Here is a 27,220-nt window from a genome sequence, read left to right as displayed (position 1 = left end):
GGGGTCAGGGAGTTGCTTGAGGAGATGGTCTCTTCTTTATAGGAGCTCAAATGGTGAGCTGTGAGCTCTGTTGTTGTTCATTCAGAGCTGCTGGGCAGGTACTTTTAGGTCTGCTGCAGCAGAACTCATAAACTGCTTTTTGTTCCCAGGTGCTCTGTCCCAGGGATTTAGGGCTTTATTTATGAGTTTCCGTTATGCTGCCGCCTTCTTTTTTTTTTTTTCCTTCAGACCTGCCCAGCAAGGAGGCAGCCTAGTCACTGTTGACCTATAGCAGCTTTGCTGAGCTGCTGTGGGCTCTGCCCCGCTGCCGAGTGAACTTCCCTGCAGTCCTGTTTATATGGGTGTAGTTAGAACTGCTTTGGCGGTGGTGGCCCGCCTCTATTGAGGCGGAGTCTCTCTGCTGTGGCAGGTTGCCTTGGCAACGGTGGGCTGCCTCAGCAATGGCGGGTTGCCTTGGCAACGGCGGGCTGCCTCGGTAATGGCGGACGCCCCTCCCCCACAGAGCTGGACCGTCCTGGGTTCAGCTGCGCTTGCTGTGAAACTCTCAATCCAGAGTTTCTGGTTGCTGTTCTTTTGTGGGGGTGGGGCCAGCCGAGCCTGATCGCCTGGCTCCCTGCCTCAGAGCCTTTTTTAAGTTGGTGTTCCAGTCACCTGTTGAAGAGGCGCCGGGGTCTGTTTGTTTTCCCCTGCGGCCAGTCACTGCGCTGGCTTAAACAGAGGCACTGAGATTTGTGGCGCTTTTTTTTTTTTTTTTGGCCCTGGAATCCACTGTCCCGTTTCTCTGCTCAGTCCCCTTTTTGAACCGGCGAATGGGTGACTTCCCGTGGCTCCAATCGCCAGCCAAAACGGCACCTGGACTGGTGTATTTTGTACGGAGAACCGCGGCTCCGGGGCGCCGACAAAGCAGCCGCGCGGGGCAAAGCAGCGGTGCCGGCTGGCACAGCCGAACTGGCGACCGTGGAGCTCCTCCACCCAGGAATTTCCTAGTCTGTGGGCAATAAAAACGCGGCATCCACTCACCCTCTGCGCTTTCACTGGGAGCTGCAATCCTGAGCTGTTCCTAAACGGCCATCTTGGATCGTCCCTCTCAAGAAAACTTTATACCTAGTTTTCTTAACTCAAGAGGCAAAACTCATACCTCCAAACGATTTGCTTCTGTTAGATGATAATTAGACGATTTACGAGTTCATTTTAAAGGGGAATTTAAAAGGGCACACACAAGATGTAAGATCTACAAATAACTACAAGCTTAATATGAACCATACCTGATGAGGATAGGATAAGATACAACAAAGATGCTTATAAAGAAAGTGGTATCATTTAAACCTTACTTGCCTGAAAAACATCTTATAGAAATAAAGGGGACTTTGAAGAGGGGCAGACCTGAGTTCATATTCCAGTTCTGTCTCCTGCTAGATGTGCATCCTTGAGGAAATTATTTGACTGGTCCAATCCTCAGCTTTCTCCTCTGTGAAATAGGTATAATAACTCTGTAGGTCACGGGGTAGTCTGAGAACTGGTATGTAAAGTGACACACGGTAGGTGGCTGCTATAAATTGTAGTTATTAGTATATCAGGAAAGGACATAATTTGACTTAAAAATCATATCATTTTTTTCAGTATGAAGTAAAGGTATCAGAGGTTTTCATCTAAACATTCTACTGAGATTTATTTTCCTAATTCATCTACCACATTGGCAGAAATTGCATTGCAAGCTTAACTTGGCCAAGTCTGCTTCATTCATCTGTCAACAAGATTTTAGGTTTCAAACCAAGTTGACAATTGTTAAAGGTGGACAGGACAGAGCAGGCTGTACAACAGCGTCGTATTTCACACCTCAGAGGGTTCTACACGACCAACAATAACATCATATGTCTGTCAGTCAAGCATAATTATAGGGCTTGATAGACTGATACAAATAAAACAGCCAGTTAAAAAAAGGTCTCCTGGCTCTTTTCTGGCTACAGCAACAGGACTTGCTTGATTCTGTGACCTGTGAATATTAGACTGACATTTCTTTTTGGGACAAAGAGACAGAGAGACTGCACCCACTATTGACTCTGAAAAAGATCAAAACTATGTGTAAAATTTGCTCCATTTCAAAACCCTGCAGTCATTTTGTAAATTTTGATCAAACTCTCTGCTTCCTATTAAAGTATAAACTTATTTTTAAGTTATCCAAACTAGAAGGTACAATTTGACAATCACGTAACACAATGGACTGACAAATCATTCTAGCAAATACAGTTGTGATATCTGAGCTAGATGCTCCAAGCGTGTGCATAGAGTCCATTAGAACAGTATTCCTGTATGTGTTATCTTTATGAGAAAGAAAATAGAAAAAAGTATCTGATGTTCACTTAAAAACAAATTCATACATTATCACAAAATTGGTCTGCTGCAGCCATTTTTAGCAGAGACTTCTCTGCTAGTTATATTTATATATGTGTGTATGTGTGTGTGTGTGCGTGCATGCATATGTGTGTGTGTGTGTGTGTGTGTAGATAAGGCTGACTAATAAGCTGAAAGCTTCCTAGAGAGTAAATCAATATATGGGATCTAATTCAAGTTGTATTTCAAGTTTAAATTATAAATGATCTCAATATGTAAGAATACAAAAACTGACAAAAGAAAAACACAATTATATATGCACATACAATTCTAGTGAAATATATCCAAGTTTTCCAAAATATTCTAAGTAAAGCTGTAAACATACAGTTGCTAAATTAAATTGTATCATTAATACTTTTTTTTTGTTTCTTTTAATCTTACAATGAGATCTGCCATTATCCCCTGGGCCATCTAGTTTCTTATTAGCTAGTTTGTTTTAATGAGTGCTCAAATGTCTTTTGCTCTATTGGAGCACACTTCACAATGAAGTGAAAGTGAATGACAGAAAAATACACATCAGGACACCAGGTTACATTTTCTAATCTGTCTCAACACATGAAGCCACACTATCATGGGAACTGAGGGCCAGAAGGAAGTTTGGGGAATTTACTTGATATAGGTTCTGTGCCAAGGACTGCTCACCAGAAGCAAGACTGACTTCTCAGACCAATTTGTGCTTTAAATTTAGAGTACAGAATGGAGGCAAGGCCACTGTGATTAACATGACAATATATGCCTCGATAGCTTACTTGTGGAGGTAGTTGAATAACGTTTTAAAAGACACAAAGTAGGATAATACATTTCTCTAAAAATAAAATTACAGAAACTGACAGATTTTAGCTCAGGCAAAAGAAGTGAAAGGAAAAAATATGCAGTTAACCTTAAACAGCAAGGGCTTGAACCGCATTGGTCCACTTGTATGCCAGTTCTCTTTCTCCTCTGCCTATAACAACACCAGCCCCTTTTCATCATTCTCCTCCTCAGACTATTCAATGTGAACACGGTGAGGATGAAGACTTGGGATGATCCACTTCTACTTAATGAATAATAAATGTATTTTCTCTTTATTGTGATTTTCTAAATAACATCTTTTCTCTAGCTTATTGTAAGAATACAGTATGTAATGCATACAACATACAGAATGTGTATTAATTAACCATTTATGTTATCGGTAAGGTTTTCTGTCAACATAGGTTATTGGTAATAAAGTTTTTTGGGAGTCAAAAGTTATCTGTGGGTTTCTCACTGAGCAGAGGGGTGGTGCCCCCACCCTCACATTGTTCAAGGGTTAACTGTGCCTAAAATTAAGGTGATGTAAAAATAAGAATAGTCCCTAGAAATTAAAATTGTCAGTTACTGGGTATTGCCTCTCAATAAACATATTGCTGGTAAATTTATCTAATTGTAATAATTCCATTGTTCATTAATATTTACTCAGATATAAAAAATGTACCAGAAATTTGTTATAAAGCCACCTACTCTAAAGCAAAATTTGATGGAGGGCAGATACTTTTTAGATATTAAAAAGTATCATGGAGATTTAAAAATTGGAAGCTCAAGAGGATTTCATCATATATTTTATCCACAGGGAAGTCCCTGACATTGGGTCTTAAGTACTATGGTAGGTCCTTGCTGTATTAGTAAAGATAGCACAATCAATGTTTTTTTCTCTTTTGTACAATCAATCAATGGATTTTCATGTCGAATATAAGTAACTTGAATTATCTTCTAGTCAGTATGAAAACTCATGATTATACTTTATTTCTTGGGTTTGATGCTATTTGCCAAACATAACTTCTTTCAAATGTACTAAAGGTGGGACAGTATCAATACTTGTTTTATATATTAGCCATTTTGCATTTTGGGCCATAATTTTATTATATGTGATTGTTTTTTGGCTTTTGGTTTTTTTGAGGCAACGTCTCATTCTGTCTCCCAGGCTGGAGTGCAGTGGCATAATCTCGGCTCACTGCAACCACTGCCTCCCGGGTTCAAGTGATTCTCCTGCCTCAGCCTCCCTAGTAACCAGGATTACAGGCATATGCCACCACACCCAGCTAATTTTATTTTTTATTTTTATTTTTTTTTTGTATTTTTAGTAGAGACAAAGTTTCACCAGGTTGACCAGGCTAGTCTTGAACTCCTGATGTCAAGTGAGCCACCTGCCTCGGCCTCCTGAAGTGCTGAGATTAAAGATGTGAGCCACCACCGCGCCCAGCCAGTATATGTGATTGTTTTAAGTAAGGAATATGATTTGACCCATGGCCTGCCAAACCCAGGTAACAATGACCCATGTTATAGCACAACTATAATTCATAAGGAATGAAATAAAGTGGTAAACTAAGTCGATTTAAAATCAGACATATCTAACTGAATTTTAACTTTGCAAATCCTCTAGCTGTGCATCGTTTGGTAATTAACCTCTATGAGCCTCAGTTTCCTCACTGAACAATGGGAATGGTAACATCAGAGGGTTGGTGTGAGAACAAAATGAAATTATACATGTAAAGTACCTAGAATATTCCTTGCCTTACACTAGGGGCTTAATACTAATTCTCTCTTACTTATATATAATAAGAAAAGGAGGAACAATTGACATCTTTTGGTAGAGAATTTAGACTAACAGAAGGCCTCAAGAAAGCGAGAGCTATATGGTTGCCTGAGTTTTCCAGGAACCAAAGAGGCAGTACTAGAACCCTGAAGAATTCCTAAGGCAGAAATGAGATTTCACTACCTCTTGGCATAGCTAATGTGGATTCCACAGAAAGAAGCCTTGAACACTCTACTCCAGCCGTAACCTCAGGAGTTTCCTCTGGGTAGCAGCGGTTTGTTACTTACTTAACACGAAAAGGCTTAAGTATGAAGCCAGAAAGTAAAGACTCCTAGACCTAGGGCATGCCATCTGCCTAGCATTAAGCAAGAGCTGAAAGTCAGTTACAGAAGCAAAGTCATTTCTAACATGATTAATGTTCCATCCTTGAACATGGCAGGAAGACTGCAAAAGATATTTGGAAGCCAATGCTTCCTCTGAATAAAGTAAACGAGTATATGCTAAGCCTCTCTCCCTGGACCATGCTGGCCTGTTAGATAAGTTGCCAATGCCGAGTCTGTGAACTCTGGAACAAACTGGCTATCTGGGATGAGAAAATATCTCAAGGCCAGTGATCATCGCTACTGTAAATGCACAGTGCACAGTATAAACACTGGGGTCAGACACAGATATCCAGGATATTACTCAAAAACACATCTAGTCAGAGCTGACAAGATAATCTGTTCCTGTGAGTGCAAAGCAGACTGGAATGCTGGAGCTATGACCTACTCAAGGAAAGAAAAAAGAAAGTGAAACTCTCCAAGGGCTCCATCTCATTCTCTTCACACAGGCAAAACTCCAACAGACTTCAAAGGGAGTGTTGCCTAAGGAGGGAGGACTGGTCCAGGCTCACTGGGGGTATCATTTCCGTGATCATGTTGCCATCTACATTTGGTAGACTGGCAAATGCAAATATTTCAGATACAAGTTTAAACAGATGAAAAAAGAACTGTGAAATAGCTTGGATATTTGCTTACAAAAGAAACCTCAGAATTCCAGGAAAAGCATTTAAAATCAGAAGCTTCATAAGTTATCCAAAAATCCCATGAGAGTAATTGGTGTGTGATCATATCAAAAATAAATGTTTTTCATCATATGTTCTCACTCATAAGTGGGAGCTAAGCTATGAGGATCCCAAAGGCATAAGAATCACACAATGGACTTTGAGAACTCAGGGGAAAAGGTGGGAAGCAGTGAGGGATAAAAGGCTACAAACAGGGTGAAGTGTATACTGCTCAGGTGATGGGTACACCAAATCTCACAAACCACTACTAAAGAACTTACTAATGTAACCAAATACCACCTGTTCCCTAATAACCTATGAAAATAAAAAAAAATTTTAATGGATATATATTGCATTCTAATGTATCACACGATCACAAAATTGTATACTTAAAAAATAATTTCCCAAACTTAAGAATACTCTTAAAAGGTCAGTAACATTTTTCTAATAGACATATAGGCTACATTTTGATGTTTTAAACAAGTTTTAACATACGTGATCCTGATAAATGCAAACAAGCCAAAGTGCAGCAAACATACTTACAGGAGGACCTATGCAGGCGGGGTTGGGGGGCAGGTGGAGAAAGAAGAAGGAGGAGAGATGAGTTAGTGAATATGCAAAATATTAAAATCAAATAAAAGATTTGAGCATAATCATCAGCATGATATAACAGACATGGAAGTTTTTAAAAATTCATTGATTCTTAATCTTTTCTAGGCCATGGAGGCTTTGAGATCATTTCAGAAAAATGTATAATTACACACAAAATTTTATGTAAAATTTCGAGTAATTTTTAGATTCCCTGAAGCCTGTCTATGAATTACTGAGAGGTTCATATACCTTAGTAAAGACTAATTTATAAGAGTTTAGATAAGTATGAATTATGAGAATATTTGGTAATTTATAATAGACCAGTTGTAGAGAATTGATATATAACTTCTTGAGTTTGGTAAAACAGCCAAATGAGAAATGTACCTATTATTTGTCCTTAGAATTTTTTATTCAACACTATTGTAAATACATAAAAGACTAGGTCCTCATGTTTATGTAAGTTTCTTTAAAACCATCAAAACAGGCAAAGTCTAAGACAACTTTAAATATTTCACACACCATTATGCTCAATTAAAATACTAGTTCCAAGTAGCTAGGAAGTTGTAAATTGGCTTTTATTTTCTATGAAACTTGTATAAACGTAAATTTTTCACTTTTCCCCCATAATTCTCTTTCCTTTGACAATGATCAAAGATCATTTCTATGATTATCTGACTCCACTAATGTTTTATCATTTCTTTTTCCTCAAAACAAATTCATAAAGTTTCTTCTGTTAGAAAGCTTGGTACTTTGTAAAGGGATGCCTATACAAGTTTCCAACTATTTAGATTCAATCACATTTAAAGTAGCTTTTGACAACAATCTTTAAAAATATTAAGCAACTATACTGCTCAAATTAATATATTTTCATAAATTTTTTTTACTTTTACATTTTTCTTAAAATGGAAGAGGAAATGAGACAAGAAAAAAACCACACACATCAATCTCCTGTCAGCTCTTCTTGATAGGTTAATGTGTCTACTGTTTCAACACTTACTAATTGATTATTTTTAATATTGACAAATACTTAGAGAAAATACTTAAAAATAACAATTTACAGCATGCTAGAGCCAAACCTTAAATTACTTTATCTTACATGGAAGATTTAATGGCCTGATAAGACTTTATGTGGTCATTTCCAAAGAAAAGAAAAACAATTGTAAGTAAACTCATTTACACAGATCACCTTGGTTTCAAAAGAAATTTTACTTGATTTTTCTGTTTTACATTGTGGATTTGTTTTACACATAGGGATTTGGCCTGAAAGCAAGAATGTCTTGAAGTAGGAATCAGGACAATTGGTTCTGTTTAAGTTCTGCCTTGGCCAAATCACCTGACTGCTATGGGCCTCCATTTCCTCAACTACAAAATGAAAATTCTGGATTGATTACTAAGACTCCTGTCAACACTGAAATTCCATGATTGTACAAGAAGAATAAAACATTCCCAAATTTTGAAAAGAATAAGAGTAAAAGCATGACAAAATTGTGCCAATTGGATAAAATAGTAATACAGCTAAGACATGTGCCCTAGTGTCCCAAGGCAGATGGTTTTGTAAAGGACCTGCATTTACCGACCACCTACATAGACAAAAACATGGGTGATGCTATCACACTGTGTGCATCTGAGAAGTCCTCCATTGTATACAAAAAGGACAAACTTAGCTTGACCCAGTAAATAAGCCCAAAATGGGTACCAATTGTTCCTAAACTACAATTAACAATACTTTGCAAACCTCTCCTTTTTATAGTTTGATAGAAATCAGAAGATTAAAAATAAAAACACTAGGTCTAGCAGGGAAGATTTAAATAAACACACACTCACAACCTCCAACAAGATAATATTATCATTAATTAGGAAGAACAGATGCCGGAACTTAACCAGAACATGAGTGACATAGAGCAGCTGAAAGAGAGACTTACCAGATTCTCCTCTTCGGCCTCTCTTACCTCGTTTCCCCGGAGGGCCTGAAATACAAAGCGTAATTTTTTGAGTGTAGTTTAACTTTTTCCCTCATTCCAAAATGGCTAGTAAATACTTTCAATATATTGTCTCATGTTTTCTCATTGTTTTTAACAACTAACTTCAAGAAAGGGATGAGATATTTGTAAAGGTTGGTACTGTGTTTCAGCAAAACTCTTAAGCTTCATTTAATTATAAAAGCTACTCTAGACACATGATCATCTAGTGTTATTTAAGAACACTAATAATTCAGAATTTTTGTTCATCCTGCTTTGATATCATCAATAAATAAAGGGTTTGCTAAGAAAATTGGTGGTGTTGAGTTTTATGCTTCTTGGGAATATTTCTTTTCAGTATATAAAGTAAGAATTAATAGTTTAAAAGTACTAAATTCAGATGATTTATAGTTTCTTTTCAGTCAGGTTCATCATAATTTTCTGAAAACATTTAGTTAGCAGTTAGTTAAATGTATATATTAGTAATGGAAAATAATCTTTACAAATATTTGTATTTCATTAAATGTGAATATATTGGAATTTCACTGATCAACAACCACCTGAATAAAATCACAACATTTTTAATCAGGCAGTGTTTAGGTAGTAATCGTAGGCCTGATTTTTCTACAAGGGCGAGTTCATTATTGTTATCCAATAAATAGCATTTATGATGATCCCTCTTTAAAAACAGAGAAAAAAAAAGTTGTTTTCTTTTTTTTTTTTTTTAAGTAAGTTACCAGTAAAGACCACCAAGCTAGTATGCATCAGACTTAGCACAAGATTCTAGATGTTCATGGCTTTCAAGCCATTATTCTCAATTATATAATTTCTGTCCTCATTTCCTTGGGCAGGAGTAGCCTTGCACTGAATTATGGTTCAGGCAAACAGAAGAGAATAATTAGCCCACAATGAGAATTGAGGTCTTATAAAATTTGCCAGAAGAAGAAGGCCAAGGAAAATACAGAACTGCCTGATTTTAAAGAATGAGCTGCTAAGTAGGACTGATGACTTCCAAACTCTACAAAGTTCAAGACACAAGCAGCATAGGCCTTAGTATCCAGGCGACTTTCAATGTGATCCTGAGCTACCGGCTCCCACATGGAAATACTATCATGAGAAATAAAAACATCAGTGGGGCAGTTAGTTTCCTCCCAAACGCTTACACAGAATAAGTCTGACCATCTGTGTTTTGTAAGTGGTTAAAAAACAATTGAGCAATAAAACCAATAGAAAATATTAGGAAAAATCTGAAATTTCTTTCTATATTCTAGAATAAAGGGATGTTTTCATCATATACAAGGTATCTTGGCCAGATTGGGAACAGTAAAAGAATCATATAAATTAGTAAATAAACCCAGAGAGCCCTAAAAGTCCTGAAAAATATAAAGTTATACACTTGTTCAATCACACATACACACACACACACACACACACAGACATAATCTAATATGTAAAACTTCCGTAAGACTAAGAATTATATTTTTTCTAGTACAACAGCACCTAAACTAAGAACTATTTAGCAACCACTGTATACTCATAATGTCTTTGGTTCACATGGTAGGACCATTATAAGCCATTTGAATTTTCCAAAACTGAATATAGTAGTCCTATTATTGAACTTACATTTCAAGTTGCATGTAAAAATAATTTACCCTAACCATGTGGAAGGAGAAACTTAGGAATATTCAAAGATAAAGAGAAAACATTAGGAAATACCAGAGGGAAATTATAATGGAAAGTACTTCGACTGATTGTTGTCTTCCCTACAACGAAGGTGCCAGAAGGCCCAGCCCTGATTTTCACAGCATGTCTTAGAAGACTCTAATTATTACTTATTTATTGGGAATTAGCTTACTTGCCATTTTCCCCTGAAGAACGTGCTTTTCAAACAGATTTCATCAAATAAAAACAATAGATTGCACGAATGTTAAGAAATACATAAATTTTTATTTAACAAAGAGAAGATTATGAAAAAATGATTAAAGAAGCACCCACATCTTTTGAAGAAATCAAAAAACAAAATATGAATATTTCTGAACATATGTGGATTAAATATTCAATCAGGTTTAAAGAATCAAATACTATGGAAAATCCACTTGTAATATTGAGAATTGAAGAACAAGATGCAAACAAACTGAAATGGCATTTGGCAAGACAGATATCTATTGAATATAGTAGGGTTTTACAAAGAATGTCATAACATTTGACAGAGAAAATGAATTTAAACTAGGTTATGAGAAGACGGAATCTAAACTCTAATGAATTTATAAAGAAAATACTGGATTTAAGAAAACCAGGTTATAATTATTGTCGGAATCAGAAGACTGCAGGGAGCATTATACTGAGCTTGGTGTACTAATAAATTATACAAAACTCTCAGAAAGGCCTAGGTAAAGATCTTACTTACAAAGAGAATAATCTGATGTTTAAAGAAGCTTACTGTACAGGTAAGATAATTTGATCTTGCTTCTGAACTTAAAGACAAAAAGAATAATAAAAATGAAATGGATGAGATGAATTTGTCAATGGACAGCTGGCAGAACAGAGTGAGAAAACAAATAATCAAAAAAGAGAAATCAGACAAAACTAATGTTAACAATGGTCATAAAAGGTAGCGGCCATTCCCATTCCAAACTGAATGACGAATTGTCAGCCAGACAGGAGCTGTATGAACACATACAGAAACTGGAACATGGATCTCATTCACTAAACTTGGCCAGATCTTTGCAACAGAAATTCTCAGTGAATTCTATCAGCAGAAAGACATGACTCTGCAAAAGAAACTGGTGCAAGAATATGAATGGGAACAGAAAAAAACAGTAGCTATCAACAACAGAAAACTTACAAGTAGAAAATTCATTCTACGAAGAATGAATTACAGAAAACAGAAAGAGATGACAAAACCAGATTGCTCTTCAGGATTAGAACATTCAGGACAATTGGTACTGTTCATGCTGCAGAAAGAGTTCTTGCTAACTTTCAAAAATAGATGCAAGCTGTTAGCCTGAGCTAGAATTAGTAAAAATTCAGCATCATGGAAATTCTTTAAAAACCAGTGACTATAAACCCAACTTCAGATAGGCCCAGTTCATCAAATAACAAAGGAAAGCCTCCTAAACCACACCAGTTCTTTTGGCCCATGACTAATATTGTTTGAATGCACTATTCCTCATTAATGATGTACCCACTTGATAAGGCTCTTCTCTAAAGTTAGATATGTACCTAGAAGGAAATATATGCCAGACTACGGGCCTTCATGTGGTCATGAGAGTGGGTGGTTACCGGAAGTAGCTGGAATACAATTCCCTGAATCATCAGATGAATTACCAAAAGCTGTCAATTCTACCCCTATTAGTTGGATCTTTTCACTCTTCTCCACTCCTAAGTGTGTAATACTTCAAGGCTGAGTTTAAATGTAATCTTTCTTGGTACTCTGTGAAGATATTTTTTCACAAGGATTTTGTCTTTGAGAATATTTTTACCTTTTATAAACATTTACAATAAACACACAGGAAGCATTTAGAGAAGAGTCTCAGTATTCATCATTGGTTGAGTGTTTTGTTTTGACCTCTTGCTCTCTATTTCAACACACATTTCTGGCTGTGTCTGCTTTTGGAGAGCAGGTATCGTGTGGATAAAAAGCAAAGGGAAGGCTCAAGCCCTGGGTGACTGTGCTTAAGTGTGTTGTCATAAACACCTGAGAATAGGGAAAAGGTAGCTATCTTGTTACAAGAATGGCTTAATGGTCACCACTGACACAGGTCATTAGTACTGAATGGAGGAGGTAATTAACAAATATAAAGACACATACTAGGTGTTCAATAAATATCAGCTCCCTCTTTTGCTTTCTTTATATTTTCTTTTTACTTAGTCCATAGTGATTCTATTTGAGAATTTGATAAAAAGTTGACTATGTATGTGAACAAGATTGCAAGAGATTAATATCACCTTATTCAGAGGCAATTTAATATACTAAAGAGAACATGGAACAGAGTTAAACCTATGGATTTTTCACTACTCTGTGAATTGAGCTGACTTTCAACTAATCTCTTTGATTTTAATCTGCTATCTGATAAATAATATTCATTCTGCCCCATTTATATGGTTATTGTTAGGATGAAACTGTAAAGTACTCTTACATTATACTATAAACAAGTGTTTCCTTCATTTTTCATTCATTTTAGAAGCTTATAAACATTTCTGTGCTACATTACTGACATATTCATCATTAAAAATAGTAAGATTTCTAAACATAGTAAGATTCCTAAAACAGTAGGATTCTGACACATCCTAATAAAAAGCTGAAACTTAGAAGTTTCATCCCCAGAGGCATAGGAAACTTGAAGTACATTAGAGAAAATATCATAAAATACCTCAAATGATAGAAAATATTTCAAAAAATCCTCTTATTCAGAGTTTTGGAGGCAGAAAATGAAGCTGTTAAAGCAAACGAAAGGGCAGGAAACTGAACTTGTGGTCAGGGAGGGACAGAGTGAGGATGAAGCAGTTCGCAGATGGAGGAGCCATCTTGACGGACGCATGCTGGGGTAGGGAAGCCTGGAAAAGAAATGTGTGCAAACCCAGGATGCTCCCCCAACCCCAAACAATCCCTGAACAGGTCACCAACAGCTGCAGCCGGCTCTTGGGAGGGAAGAACCTGTCTGGGCACAGAGGAGGCAGTGGATCATCTTTTCTGAACTAACCTCCCCGATCCTCCAGCTATATTCAGAGGCTAAACCAGGTTTACCTTCAGGTCCTCTGGATTAACCTTACAAACAGGCACAGATTAATTTCAGCGCTCTCCCCAAAGTCCTACCACCTGTTTGCTTGCCTAATGCCTGGAATTCCTTCAAGATGGACCAAAGCCTTTCATTCCACAATTAGAAGTAAAAGGCTTAAATGGCAATGCCTGGTAGAAGTAGAACACTAAAATTTATTCTCTCCATGCTCATAAAATGTCTGCGCTACAACAGACCCAGGAGATCATATAAGCCAAAGGTTTTTTTTGTTTGTTTTTTTTTTTTTTTGAGACGGAGTTTCGCTCTTGTTGCCCAGGCTGGAGTGCAATGGCGCGATCTGGGCTCACCGCAACCTGCTCCTCCTGGGTTCAGGCAATTCTCCTGCCTCAGCCTCCTGAGTAGCTGGGATTACAGGCACGCGCTACCATGCCCAGCCAAAGGTTTTTATGCTCTGCTTGGAACCTGGACCATCAGAGCAGCTCCAGTTTGCCATACTGAATTGCAACCATTTAAAGTAAAGCCTCCATGGCTAAAACAAGCTTATAAATGATTCACATTTCTGCAAATGTAAAACTGAGGCCAATAGAGGTGGAACAACCTGCCCACAGTCCCACACAGCAGATTCCAGCTTCCTGATTCCAAACCAGGAGTTCTGTGGCTCGTCACGCTGCCTGTCAGTTTTGAATTCACATTCCACAGACTGAGAGGCTGGACACAAGCAGCCCGAACTTTCCAAAGTGCTTTATTTTATCAATGGCCCACCTTGTATTTTTCCAACATCGGTACTTAGACAGATGTACTTTTAATACTTGTGACAGTCTTCCACTAGACTGTAAGCTTGTGAAGGAAGGAATTCTCTTGTTCATCCTCCTATCTCCAGCAGCAGGCATGAGGCTGACCGACTCGAAAAACTTTAAAGGAGCACCGCCTGTGAGCTATTTGATGCACACCAACATTATTTCATACTATTAATGGCAAAAACTGCAATTACTTTTGCACCAACCTAATACATTTTCAGAAGAAATGACTTTTTTTATTCAGAAGATTCATTTCCCAAGATTTTCTCAATCAGCATGTACTCCACTATACATAACACAGGGTTGTTTGTTTTAAATATTTCTTGTGTGTGTATTTTTGTTACAAATTTCCTCAAGTTTTAAACTCTGTGCAAAGTCAGTTTATAAAAGAAAGTTAATCATAATAAATAATAGGAAATAATTTAAGCTTATAATAGTCAAGTTCCATAACTCTTACTATGGAGTGTTATTCAGATATACAGTAATCATTTCAAAGATAATGAGTTCAACTGAAAATTTGGAAAAGTTTTTCTCCCTTATTTTTAACAATACAAAAGATACACTAATGTTTGAGGGACTATTTTCTTACACATTATTAAGCTAATAAATGTATTTAAATTAATAGTTTGCTAGTAAGATTTTCACTGTATTTTATAGACAACAGAAATGAAGTTGCCAAATTTTTATTTTTATAACCTAACCAGATAGTATCACAATTTTAATAAAGTTATAAATATTTATAATATACTGTTTCCCTAAAGTGAATAATTAGATTTGTGAAATTAAATCAAATGAAAATACCAAATATTTATTTTTATGAATAGTCCTTTCATAAATATGCTTATTTGCAAGATTTTATGCCAAGGAATTTATGATAATTCTACATAAAATTATAAAACATAAAGAATATGCAGAAACTATATTCACTGAATGAAGATAAAACACAATAAAGCCCATAGAAGATACAAAAAGATATAAAAAAAATAACTATTTTAAGTGGCTAATAAAATGTGGGTGCATTATCAGTATATACATTAGACCACCGAAAGCCAACTGAGAGGATATGTATGTGGGTACTGGTAAATTGTTCCATTATAAAGACACATGAACATGTATGTTCATTGCAGCACTGTTTACAATAGCAAAGACCTGAAACCAACCCAAATGCCCATCAATGATAGACTGGGCAAGGAAAATGTGGCATATATACACCATGGAATACTATGCAGCAATAAAAAATGAGTTCATGTCCTTTGTAGGGACATGGATGAATCTGGAAACCATCATTCTCAGCAAACTGACACAAGAACAGAAAATCAAACACTGCATGTTCTCACTCATAGGTGGGTGTTGAACGAGAACACATGGAGACAGGGAGGCAAGCATCATACAATGGGGTCTATTGTGGGGGACTATGGGAGGGACAGCAGGCGGTAGGGAGTTAGGGAGGGATGACATGGGGAGAAATGCCAGACATAGGTGACAGGGGAATGGAGGCAGCAAACCACATTGCCATGTATGTACCTATGCAACTATCCTGCATGATCTGCACAGGTACCCCAGAACCTAAAGTGCAATAAAATATATATATATATAAAATAAATAAATGAAAATAAAATAAAATAAATGTAATATTCCTTGGTGTAGTAGCCAGTGCTTTAGAAGAAAACGGGCTAGTTTTTCCAGAATATACTTCTCATTTGGAGAATTTTTTGTTTGACACAGTCTTACTTCGTCACTGAGGTTGGAGTGCAGTGCACAGCTCACTGTAACCTCAAACTCCTGGGCTCAAGCAATCCTCCTATCTCAGCCTCCCAAACAGCTTTGACTACAGGCTCACCACCATGCCCAGCTAAGTTTTTTATTTTTTGTAGAGACAAGGTCTCACTACATTGCAGAGGCTGGTCTCAAATTCCTGGCCTCAAGCAATCCTCCTGCCTTGGACTCCCAAAGAGTTAGAATTAAAGGTGTGGGCTGTTGTGTCTGACCCAAGACAGTTATTAAGCAGCAAGGTATGCCCTTCTGGCAAAGCATGTTACCTTTCTCATGAAATGCACTGACAGCAGGACTCTTGTTTCTATTTTTTTTTTTTCAATTTTATTTATTTGTTTATTGAGACCAAATCTTACTCTGTCACCCAGGCTAGAGTACAGTGGTGTGATCTTGGCTCACTGCAACCTCCACCTCCTGTTCAAGGGATTCTCTTGCCTCAGCCTCTGAGTGGCTAAGACTACAGATGCACACCACCAGACCTAGTTAATTTTTTCTCTGTATGTGTATTTTTAGTAGAAACGGGGTTTTGCCATGTTGGCCAGGCTGGTCTCGAACTCCTGACTTCAGGTGATCTGCCTACCTTGGCCTCCCAAAGTGCTGGGATTACAGGCATAAGCCACTTGGCCCCAATTTGAAATAAAGTGAAAATTTTAACAATTGCCATTAACGTGTTATAAGTAAATACAAATGAATCACATCAGAATTGTGGTAAATCTAGTTCACAACATTATGTGATCATTAGAGTTATTTTTAAATTGGTTGAGTTTCTACAGCAGTGGAGAGAGGCCAATAGACCAAAACTACCTTCTAAAACTTCTTCCCAATTACATAATGTAAGTTTAGTTCTTTCTGGTCCCAGGTTTAAATGAAGCATGTCAAGTTTAATTGAGAATTGGTTTATATTTATTAATTTTATAAGTAGGAAAAACTAATCACATTTATGAGATAATAGGAGACTCTCACAAGCACATACTGGAAAATACTACTGCACTTAAACAATAAAAGAAACAGATTTCCAAACTGAATGCAATGTTTTCTGGTCTTTCTATAGATGCTTTGTTTCCAGAAATGGAATTCCAGCAAATGAGGGGTTATCTTTGTTCCTGTTTTTAATATTTAGATAATAAAATACTAGAATATTCAATAGAAACTGTTGAAGACTACAAATAGCCTGATGCTGCAGCTCATTGAGTTTAATGAACTCTGATGTGGCACAGTTGTTATTTCTATCATTCTTTTCCCACACATAAAGTGTTTCATTATTATGGTACCAGAATGTTTTACCCCATGATCCTACAGGGGATTTATTGTGACAGCTTTTTTTAAACTTCTACTTGTGGGAAAGTGGGCTGCAAGATGTCAGAGAGTAGCAGTTGAAAAATAGGAAAGATATGATTCTTTGTGAGATTACATGCTATGTAACAAGAGTGGCTATTATCTATACAACGTAATATATTACCATGAAAAACAGTTTCCAAGCTTGCAGAAAAATATTTTAAATTAGCTTTGTGGATTACATGTTTCTAATGGAATTGAGAGTGGTAGACACCTCTTTTAAAAATAAACAAAAACATTAACAGAAAAAATAAGATCAACAGTTGAATGCAGTTTTTCAAATCATAAAACTGTTACCTTTTATTTGAGATTAAAGTAATATTCATGAAAAATAAAAAAGTGGGCTAATAGAAACTAGGATTTGTTTTTATGAATGGCTTTGTGACACCACAAGGTTTTGCCAAATTGCCAATGGATGAATTAAACACAGCAGCACCACACACACCATTACTCATATGTAAATGGCCCAGATAATTGAAGCAGGTACTAAATTAATCATTTAGCATGATGCCGAAATTTCTACCCAGTAGTAAAAATAATCATAGAATAATAATAACAGAACTAGGTGAACACTGAAAATGAGTGATGGAAAATGAATAAACAGAAACACAGGACAAAGCCATTTGAGTAAGCGCAGGAGGAGTTGAGAGAGAGGGTAACACGGAATTTTGGGCCCAGTGAAATAAGCATGAAAACAATTAGTGTAGGAATGATAGAGTAAGAGCTGTCTCTATGGACGCCAGAGAACCTAGTGAGATCCTGTATCATGTGGGGGAAAAGTAAAAAATACTAAAAAATAATGCAAGGGATAATGATGATGGCTAATATTTATAAGTGTCATCACCCACCTTGCATTGGGCTAAACACTGTATGTGCATGGTCTCACTTATTTTTACTAGTTGTGTGATCTCAATACAATTCTGGAAAGTGATGACATAGAGAGGTTAAAAGATTTGCTCAATAGCACATAGCTAGTAAATGGTGGGTTAGGGATACATAGCCAGACAGCCTGACTCTTGGATTACAAATGCTGAAACTAAAAACTTGGTCCCTTACTAAACACACTATAGATCACTGTATTTTCTGATACAAAAACATACAACTGCCCCAGGGAAAATAGGAGATTTAAGTCAACTTAGAAAAAACAGTTTCATGAGTATTTCTGAAGACCTTTATTTAAAAATCTTTGTTTATAGACTTATTTTTAGGTTTTCATTTTAAAGGAAAAATAATCATGAGAAATCACTGGCCAACAGTTAATAAACTTCTATTTCACAAAGTTAAAAAGACACTGTTCTCTCTTCATACGTTGAGAACACTCATGGCTAGCCTAAGGGGATGTGATTAACACATATTTATGTGTAAACTCAGTTAACATGCCCTTGTACATGTTATTATACAGCAGTTTTTAAACCCAGTCTGTTATATATAAATATTTAAAGTGACAGAAGTAAGAAAAATCTTGATCTTTTAGAAAGGAGAGCTATTACCTGTCTTATTCACTATTGCATTCTCAGTACCTGGCACATAATTAAATGTTAGTTAAATGGATGACCTTTTTTTTTTTTTTTCAAAAGGCTGAAATAACAATAAAACTTTTGTAGTATTTCTGCCAGTTAAAAATAAAAACAAAAAATGGCAGAGCACAACTTTTGATCTCAGCCATAAGGACCTATGTTTGAACCTGTCTCTTCAACAATTTAGCTATATGACTTTGGTCAAATTAACCTCTTAGAACCCTTGTCTTCATCTAAAAAATGTAGATAACATCTATCTCAGACTTGTTCTGAGTGTCAAGTGGGAGATTTTACTTCTGAGGTACTGAGCACATAGCAGCTGTGGAGACATAGCATCTGTACCGCAAGGCACAGTGCCCATAAAGGCAAGTGCTACCTGGGAGATATCTAGGTTAGGGGACTTGACTTTGATGAATTAGATAATTCGGGTGGGCAGGGGGAAGAGCAACCTTTAATCCTTTTCTGCCTACAATCTAACTCTCACAAGGTTCCCAAAGTGATCTGTCTCTTCTTACAATCTTTCTGTGGCTCCCTTGACCCCCACGTCATTGCCCCCTTGCATGTCAGACCCTATCAGTATCACATAGCATAATGATAATGGACATGGACTCTGGCAGATGAAGTAAATCATAGCATCCATTTCACTTATGTGAACATGTTAGTAGTTGGTCTATTTACATACATGCCTGGCACAGAGTAAACATTCTTTAGATGTCACCAATTGTAATGATTTTTCACATCTCTGAATGTTTCTCATTTGTCTAGGAAGTCCTTTGCAGATGGTACCTTCCACACATTGGGTGCTTAGTACCAACTCAGATTCAATTTTCTAAAAAAAAAAAATAAATTACCTTCTTAGGGAAATGATTTCATGGCTTCCAGGACTTGGGCTGTCCTGACACAATTTTTTCATTCACCCAAGCTTAAAATATCACAGTAATTTTTTAGTTCTTCTCTCACATTCTTGGGAAATTCAGTGTTTCATCAATATTTTTTCTTGAAACAATTCTGGCCTATCCCTTTCTTTTCATTCCCCATGCTAATACTTTGGTTTGGGGCCATACTATTAAACTCTAAATGCTTACTGGTCTCTCTCAAATCCATCTGCATAAACTACTAGGGTAATCATTTTAACCTATTTTCATCATGCAATTCTATAGATCAATAAGCTTTTATGCTACATAAGGGAGTAAGTACTTACACATTGGTCCAACTCACAAGGTTTTCTCCTGCTGAGCAAATCCAAACCCAAGTCTCCATACTCCCTAGAAGACCCTCTCTTGCCTGATCCTTGGTCTTTCATCAATACTGTGCTCTCCTTACTTAAATCTAATCTTCCAGAAGACATAATAGAGGAGTGACAATCTTTTCTCCTTTGCCATGTATTTGGCCCATTTTTCTCCTCTATTTTTTTTCTAACATACCCATGAATTGATTCTTGTTGGGATATTAATTCTGCCTCCTTCAGTATCACTACCAGGTTAATACAGTTCAATTTTAATAGAGTTGTTAAATAAAAGTACAAAATTTTTTAAACTTTACTCTCAGTTTCCTAAATAGGAATAGATTTCATACTTCCAACTATAATTTAAGGAGAAGCTGTTATTTTGCACCCTCACCCTGCTTTTGTTTCTTGAGACAGAGTATCGCTCTGTCACCAGGCTGGAGTGCAGTAGCACAATCTCAGCTCCCTGCAACCTCTGCCTCCCAGGTTCAAGCAATTCTCCTGCCTCAGCTTCCCTAGCAGCTGGGACTACAGGCATGTGTCACCACGCCCAGCTAATTTTTGTATTTTTAATAGAGATGGTGTTTCACCATGTTGGCCAGGATGATCTCAATCTCTTCACTTGTGATCTGCCCACCTTGACTTCCTAAAGTGCTAGGATTACAAGTGTGAGCTACCATGCCCGGCCTATTTTGACTATTTAAGGAATTAATTTGCTCAATGCTATGATGTATTTGGAAATGTCACGCATATGAAAAGTGCTCTACAAAATGCTAAATTATCTTGCTAAACTAACTGAAGACACAATGTGGTGCAGGTTAGGATTACAGTTGACTTCCCATAGAAAATGCTAACATAGGAGATGATCCAAGATGGCCAAATAGGAATAGCTCTGGGTTGCAGTTCCCAGCGAGAATGCAGAGGGTGAGGGATCACCACATTTTCAAAAAGAGTTTTCACTGCCCACAGACCAGGAGATTCCCAGGCAGAAAAGTGCCACTAGTCTCCAGCATCGCTGTTTCAGCCGGCACACCGGGTCTCTGCAGAAAAACTCACATAAATCTGGGCAGCCATTTCAACTGGTGCCTGGAATGCCTGGGAGACAGAGTCGCCCATTCAATTGAAAAAAAGTGGGCTGAAACAGGGAGCCAGGTGATCTGGCTCAGTGGGTCCCACCCCCACAAAGGCCAGCACTCTGAAATGCTCTGGATTGAGAGTTTCACACAAGGACAGCTGGACCCGGGATGGTCCAGCTCTGTGGGGGTAAGGGTGTCCACCATTACCAAGGCAGTCCACCGTTACCGAAGCAGTCTACCATTACGGAGGCAGTCCGTCATTACAAAGACAGTCTGCCATTACTGAGGCAAACTGCCATTACCAAGGCAGTTCTAACTATACCTGTATAAATGAAACTGCAAGGAAGTTCACACAGCAGCTGGGCAGAGCCCACAGTAGCTCGCAATGCCTCTGTTGGCAGACTGTGACTAGGCTAACTCCTCGCTGGGCAGGGCATCTCTGAAAAGGGGCAGCAGCACATCAGGAACTTATAAATAAAGCCCCACCTTCCCAGGACAGAGCACCTGGGGAAAAAAGGGGGTTATGAGTTTCGCGGCAGCAGACTTAAATGTGCCTGCCCAGCAGCTCTGAAGAGAACAACGGAGCTCACAGCTCTCAGCACTTGAGCTTCTATAAGGGACAGAGTGTCTGCTCAAGCAGCTCCCCGACCCCCGTATATCCAAAGACACACTTCATAAAGGAGAGCTCAGACTAACATCTGGCGGGTATCCTTCTGGGACAAAGATAACAGAAGAAGGAACTGGCAGCAAGCCTTACTGTTCTGCAGCCAGCACAGGTGATCCCCAGGCAAGCAGGGACTGAAGTGGACCTCCAGCAGTCCTACAGCAGAAGAGCATGACTTTTAGAAGGAAACTAAAAAAACAGAAAGAAATAACTTCATCATCAACAAAAAGGATGTCCACTCAGAGACCCCATCCGAAAGTTACCAACTACAAACACCACAGGTAGATAAAACCACTCAGATGGGAAGAAACCAGCGCAAAATAGATGAAAACACCAAAAACCAGAACACTTCTCCTCCTACAAGGGATCACAGCTCCTCACCAGCAAGGGAACAAAGCTGGATGGGGAATGAGTCTGATGAATTCACAGAAACAGGCTTCAGAAAGTGCATAATAACAAACTTCCCTCAGTTAAAAGAACACGTTCTAACCCAGTGCAAAGAAACTAAGAACCTTGAAAAAAGGTTTGATGAAATGCTAACGAGAATGAACAGCTTAGAGAATATAAATGACCTGATGGAGCTGAAAAACACAGCATGAGAACTTGAGAACTTGAGAAGCATACACAAGTTTCAGTAGCCAAATCGACCAAGCAGAAGAAAGGATATCAGAGATTGAAGACCAACTCAATGAAATGAAATGAGACAGCAAGACTGTAGAAAAAAGAGTGAAAAGAAATGAACAAAGCCCTCCAAGAAATATGGGATTATGTGAAAAGACCTAATTTATGTTTGTTAGATGTACCTGAATGTAACAGAGAGAATGAATCCAAGCTGGAAAATATTCTTTCCGATATTACCCAGGAGAACTTCCCCAACCTAACAAGGAAGGCCACCATTCAACTCCAGGAAATACAGAGAACACCACAAAGATATTCCTCAAGAAGAGCAACCCAAGGCACATAATCGTCAGATTCACCAGGGTTGAAATGAAGGAAAAAATGCTAAGGGCAGCCAGGGAGAAAGGTCCGGTTAGCCACAAAGGGAAGCCCATGAGACTCAAAGTGGATATCTTAACAGAAACCCTATAAGCCAGAACACAGTGGGGGCCAATATTCAACATCCTTAAAGAAAAGAAAAGAACTTTCAGCCTAGCATTTCGTATTCAGCGAAACTAAGCTTCATAAGCAAAGGAGAAAGAAAATCCTTTATGAACAAGCAATTGCTCAGATATTTCATCACCACCAGGCCTGCCTTACAAGAGCTCCTGAAAGAAGCAATAAACATAGAAAGGAACAACCAGTACCAGCCACTCCAAAAACATACCAAATGGTAAAGAACACTGACACAATGAAGAAAATGAGTCAACTAATGGGCAAAACAAACAGCTAGCATCAAAATGGCAGGATCAAATTCACACAAAACAATATTAAACTTAAATAAATGGGCTAAATGACCCAATCAAAAGACACAGACTGGCAAACTGGATAAAAAGTCAAAACCCATCAGTGTGCTCTATCCAGAAAACACATCTCACATGCAAGGATACGCATAGGCTCAAAATAAAAGGATGGAAGAAAATTTACCAAGCAAATGGAGAGCAAAAAAAAAGTAAAAGTTGCAATCCTAGTCTCTGATAAAACAGACTTTAAACCAACAAAGATCAAAAGAGACAAAGAAGGGCATACATAATGGTAAAAGGATCAATCTAACAAGAAGAGCTAACTATCCTAAATATATTCCCACCCAATACAGGAGCACCCAAATACATAAAGCAAGTTCTTAACGGCCTACAAAGAGATTTAGACTCCCACACAATAATAGTGGGAGACTTTAACACTCCACTGTCAATATTAAACAGATTAGTGAGACAGAAAATTAACAAGGATATCTAGGACTTGAATTCAGATCTGGATGAAGCAGACCTAATAGACATTTACAGAACTCTCCACCCCAAATCCACAGAATATACATTCGTCTCAGCGCCACATCACACCAAAAATTGACCACATAATTGGAAGTAAATCACTCCTCAGCAAATGCAAAAGAACGGAAATCAGAATGGTCAGTCTCTCAGACCACAGGGAAATCAAATTATAACTCAGGATTGAGAAACTTACTCACAATCACACAAATTCAAGGAAGCTGAACAACTGGCTCTTGAATGTTGACTGGATAAACAATGAAATGAAGGCAGAGATAAAGATGTTCTTCGAAACCAACAAGAACGAAGACACAATGTACCAGAATCTCTGGCACACATTTAAAGCAGTGACTAGAGAGAAATTTATAGCAATAAATGCACATGTGAGAAGCAAGGAAAGATCTAAAATCAACATCCTTCATCCAAATTGAAAGAGCTAGAGGAGCAAGATCAAAAAAACTCAAAACCTAGCAGAAGACAAGAAATAACTAAGATCAGAGCAGAACTGAAGGAGATAGAGACACAAAAAGCCTTCAAAAAAAAATCAATAAATCCAGGAGCTGGTTTTTTGAAAAGATCAACAAAATAGACAGACCGCAAGCCAGATTAATAAAAAAGAAAAGAGAGAAGAATCAAAGAGATGTAATAAAAAAATGATAAAGGTGATATCACCACAGATTCTACAGAAATACAAACTACAATCAGAGATTACTATAAACAACTCTATGAACATAAGCCAGTAAACCTGGAAGAAATGGATAAATTCCTGGACACTTGCATCCACCCAAGCCTAAACCAGGAAGAAGTCAAAACCCTGAATAGACCAATAACAAGGGCTGAAGTTGAGGCAGCAATTAATAACCTACTAACCAAAAAAATTCTAGGTCCAGATGGGTTTACAGCCAAAATCTATCAACATACAAAGAGGAGCTGGTACCACTCCTTCTGAAACTATTCCAAACAATATAAAAAGAAGGAATCCTTCCCAAATCATTTTATGAGACCAACATCTCCTGATACCAAAACCCAGCAGAGACTCAATTAAGAAAGAAAATTCAGGCCAATATCCATGAAGAACACAAATGCAAAAATCTTCAACAAAATACTGGCAAACTGATTGCAACACCACATCAAAAAGCTTATCCATCACGATCAAGTAGGCTTCATCCCAGGGATGCAAGGCTGGCTCAACACACACAAGTCTATAAACGTAATCTACCACATAAACAGAACCAAAGACAAAAACCACATGATTATCTCAATAGATGCAGAGAAGGCCTTTGACAAAATTCAACAGCACTTTATGCTAAAAACTCTCAATAAACTAGGTATCAATGGAACATATCTCAAAATAATGAAAGCTATTTAGGACAAATGCATAGCCAATATTATACTGAATGGGCAAAAACTGGAAGCATTCCCTTTGAAATCTGGCACTAGACAAGGATGCTCTCTCTCACCACTCCTATTCAATATAGTATTGGAAGTTCTCGCCAGAGCAATCAGGCAAGAAAAAGAAAGAAAGGGTATTCAGTTCGGAAAGCAGAAGCTAAATTGTCTCTATTTGCAGACAACATGATTGTATACTTAGAAGACCCCATCGTCTCAGCCCAAAATCTCCTGAAACTGATAAGCAACTTCAGCAAAGTCACAGGATACAAAATCAATGTGCAGAAATCACAAGCATTCCTGTCCACCAATAACAGACTTAAAGAGAGCCAAATCAAGAAGGAACTGCCAGTCACAATTGCTACAAAGAAAATAATATACCTAGGAATACAATTAACAAAGGATTTAAACGACCTCTTCAAGAAGACTACAAACCACTGCTCAAGGAAGTAAGAGAGGACACAAATAGATGGAAAAACATTCCATGTTCCTGGTTAGGAAGAATCAATATTGTGAAAATGGCCACACTACCTAAGTAATTTATAGATTCAACATTATCCCCATCAAGCTACCTATGTCCCTCTTCACAGAATTGGGAAAAAACCACCTTAAACTTCATATGGAACCAAAAGAGAGCCCATATAGCCAAGTCAATTCTAAGCAAAAAGAACAAAGCGGGAGGCATCATGTTACCTAACTTCAAACTATATTACAAGTCTACAGTAATCAAAACAGCATGGTACTGGTACCAAAACAGAGATATAGACCAATGGAACAGAACAGAGCCTCAGAGGCAAAGCCACACATCTGCAACCATCTGATCTTTGACAAACCTCACAAAAACAAGCAATGGGGAAAGGATTCCCTGTTTAATAAATGGTGTTGGGAAAACTGGCTAGCTATGTGCAGAAAGCAGAAACTGGACCCCTTCTTGACACCTTACACTAAAATTAACTCTAGATGGATTAAAGACTTAAACATAAGACTTAATACCATAAAAACCCTAGAAGAAAGACTAGGCAAAACCATTCAGGGCATAGGCAAGGACTTCATGACTAAAACACCAAAAGCATTGGCAACAAAAGCCAAAATAGACAAATGGGATCTAATTAAACTCCAGAGCTTCTGCACAGCAAAAGAAACAACTATTAGAGTGGCCTAGCAACCAACAGAATGGAAAACATTTTTTGCAATCTACCCATCTGACAAAGGGCTAATATTCAGAATCTACAAAGAACTAAAGCAGATTTACAAGAAAAAAACTAGCAAACCCATTCAAAAGTGGGCAAAGGATATGAACAGACACTCTTCAAAAGAAGACATATATGAGGCAACAAACATATGAAAAAATGCTCACCATCACTGGTCATTAGAGAAATGCAAATCAAAACTACATTGAGACACCATGTCACGCCAGTTAGAACGGCAATCATTAAAAAATCTGGAGACAACAGATGCTGGAGAGGATGTGGAGAAATAGGAACACTTTACACTGTTGGTGGGAGTGTAAATTAGTTCAACCATTGTGGAAGACATTGTGGCAATTTCTCAAGGACCCAGAAATAGAAATTCCGTTTGACCGAGCAATCCCATTACTGGGTATATATCCAAAGGCTTATAAATCATTCTATTATAAAGACACATGCACATATATGTTCATTGTGGCACTGTTTACAATAGCAAAGACCTGGAACCAACCTAAATGCCCATCAATGATAGACTGGACAAGAAAAATGTGGCCTATGTACACCATGGAATACTATTCAGCCATAAAAAATGATGAGTTTGTGTCCTTTGTAGGGACATGGATGAACCTGGAAACCATCATTCTCAGCAAACTGACACAAGAACAGAAAATCAAACACTGCATGTTGTCACTCATAGACAGTTGTTGAACAATGAGAACACATGGACACAGGGAGGGGAGCAGCACACACTGGGGTCTGTTGGGGGGGACTAGGAGAGGGACAGAGGGGGTAGGGGGTTGGGGAGGGATAACAGGGAGAAATGCCATATATAGGTTATAGGGGGATGGAGGCAGCAAACCAGCATACCATAGGCCATGTATGGACCTATGCAACAATCCTGAATGATCTGCACATATACTCCAGAACCTAAAGTGCAATAACATATATATGTATATATACACATATATATATGTGTATATATATGTTATATATATAATTTATATATATATAAATATATATAGTCAATGTTAGCTATAATTATTACTTTAAAAAAAAGGAAAAA

At 37.6% G+C, this 27,220-nt stretch overlaps 1 protein-coding gene across 14 annotated transcripts in view; it reads right to left on the bottom strand.

Moving 5' to 3' along the window:
• COL25A1 (collagen type XXV alpha 1 chain) overlaps nucleotides 1-27,220 on the bottom strand; it is a 527,190-nt gene that overhangs the window by 240,835 nt on the left and 259,135 nt on the right. For all 14 annotated transcript variants that reach the window (XM_032254797.1, XM_032254795.1, XM_032254796.1 and 11 more), the window contains exons 3-4: nucleotides 8,498-8,542; nucleotides 6,528-6,535 (exon numbers count right to left, since the gene is read on the bottom strand). In XM_032254797.1, coding sequence (XP_032110688.1) covers nucleotides 6,528-6,535; nucleotides 8,498-8,542 — 53 coding nt within the window. The remainder of the gene's footprint in view (nucleotides 1-6,527; nucleotides 6,536-8,497; nucleotides 8,543-27,220) is intronic.

This window comes from Sapajus apella, unplaced genomic scaffold (assembly GCF_009761245.1).
Source record: "Sapajus apella isolate SASKATOON/1434 unplaced genomic scaffold, GSC_monkey_1.0 scaffold87, whole genome shotgun sequence".
NCBI lineage: Eukaryota > Metazoa > Chordata > Mammalia > Primates > Cebidae > Sapajus > Sapajus apella.
This window is presented reverse-complemented; position numbering and strand designations above follow the sequence as displayed.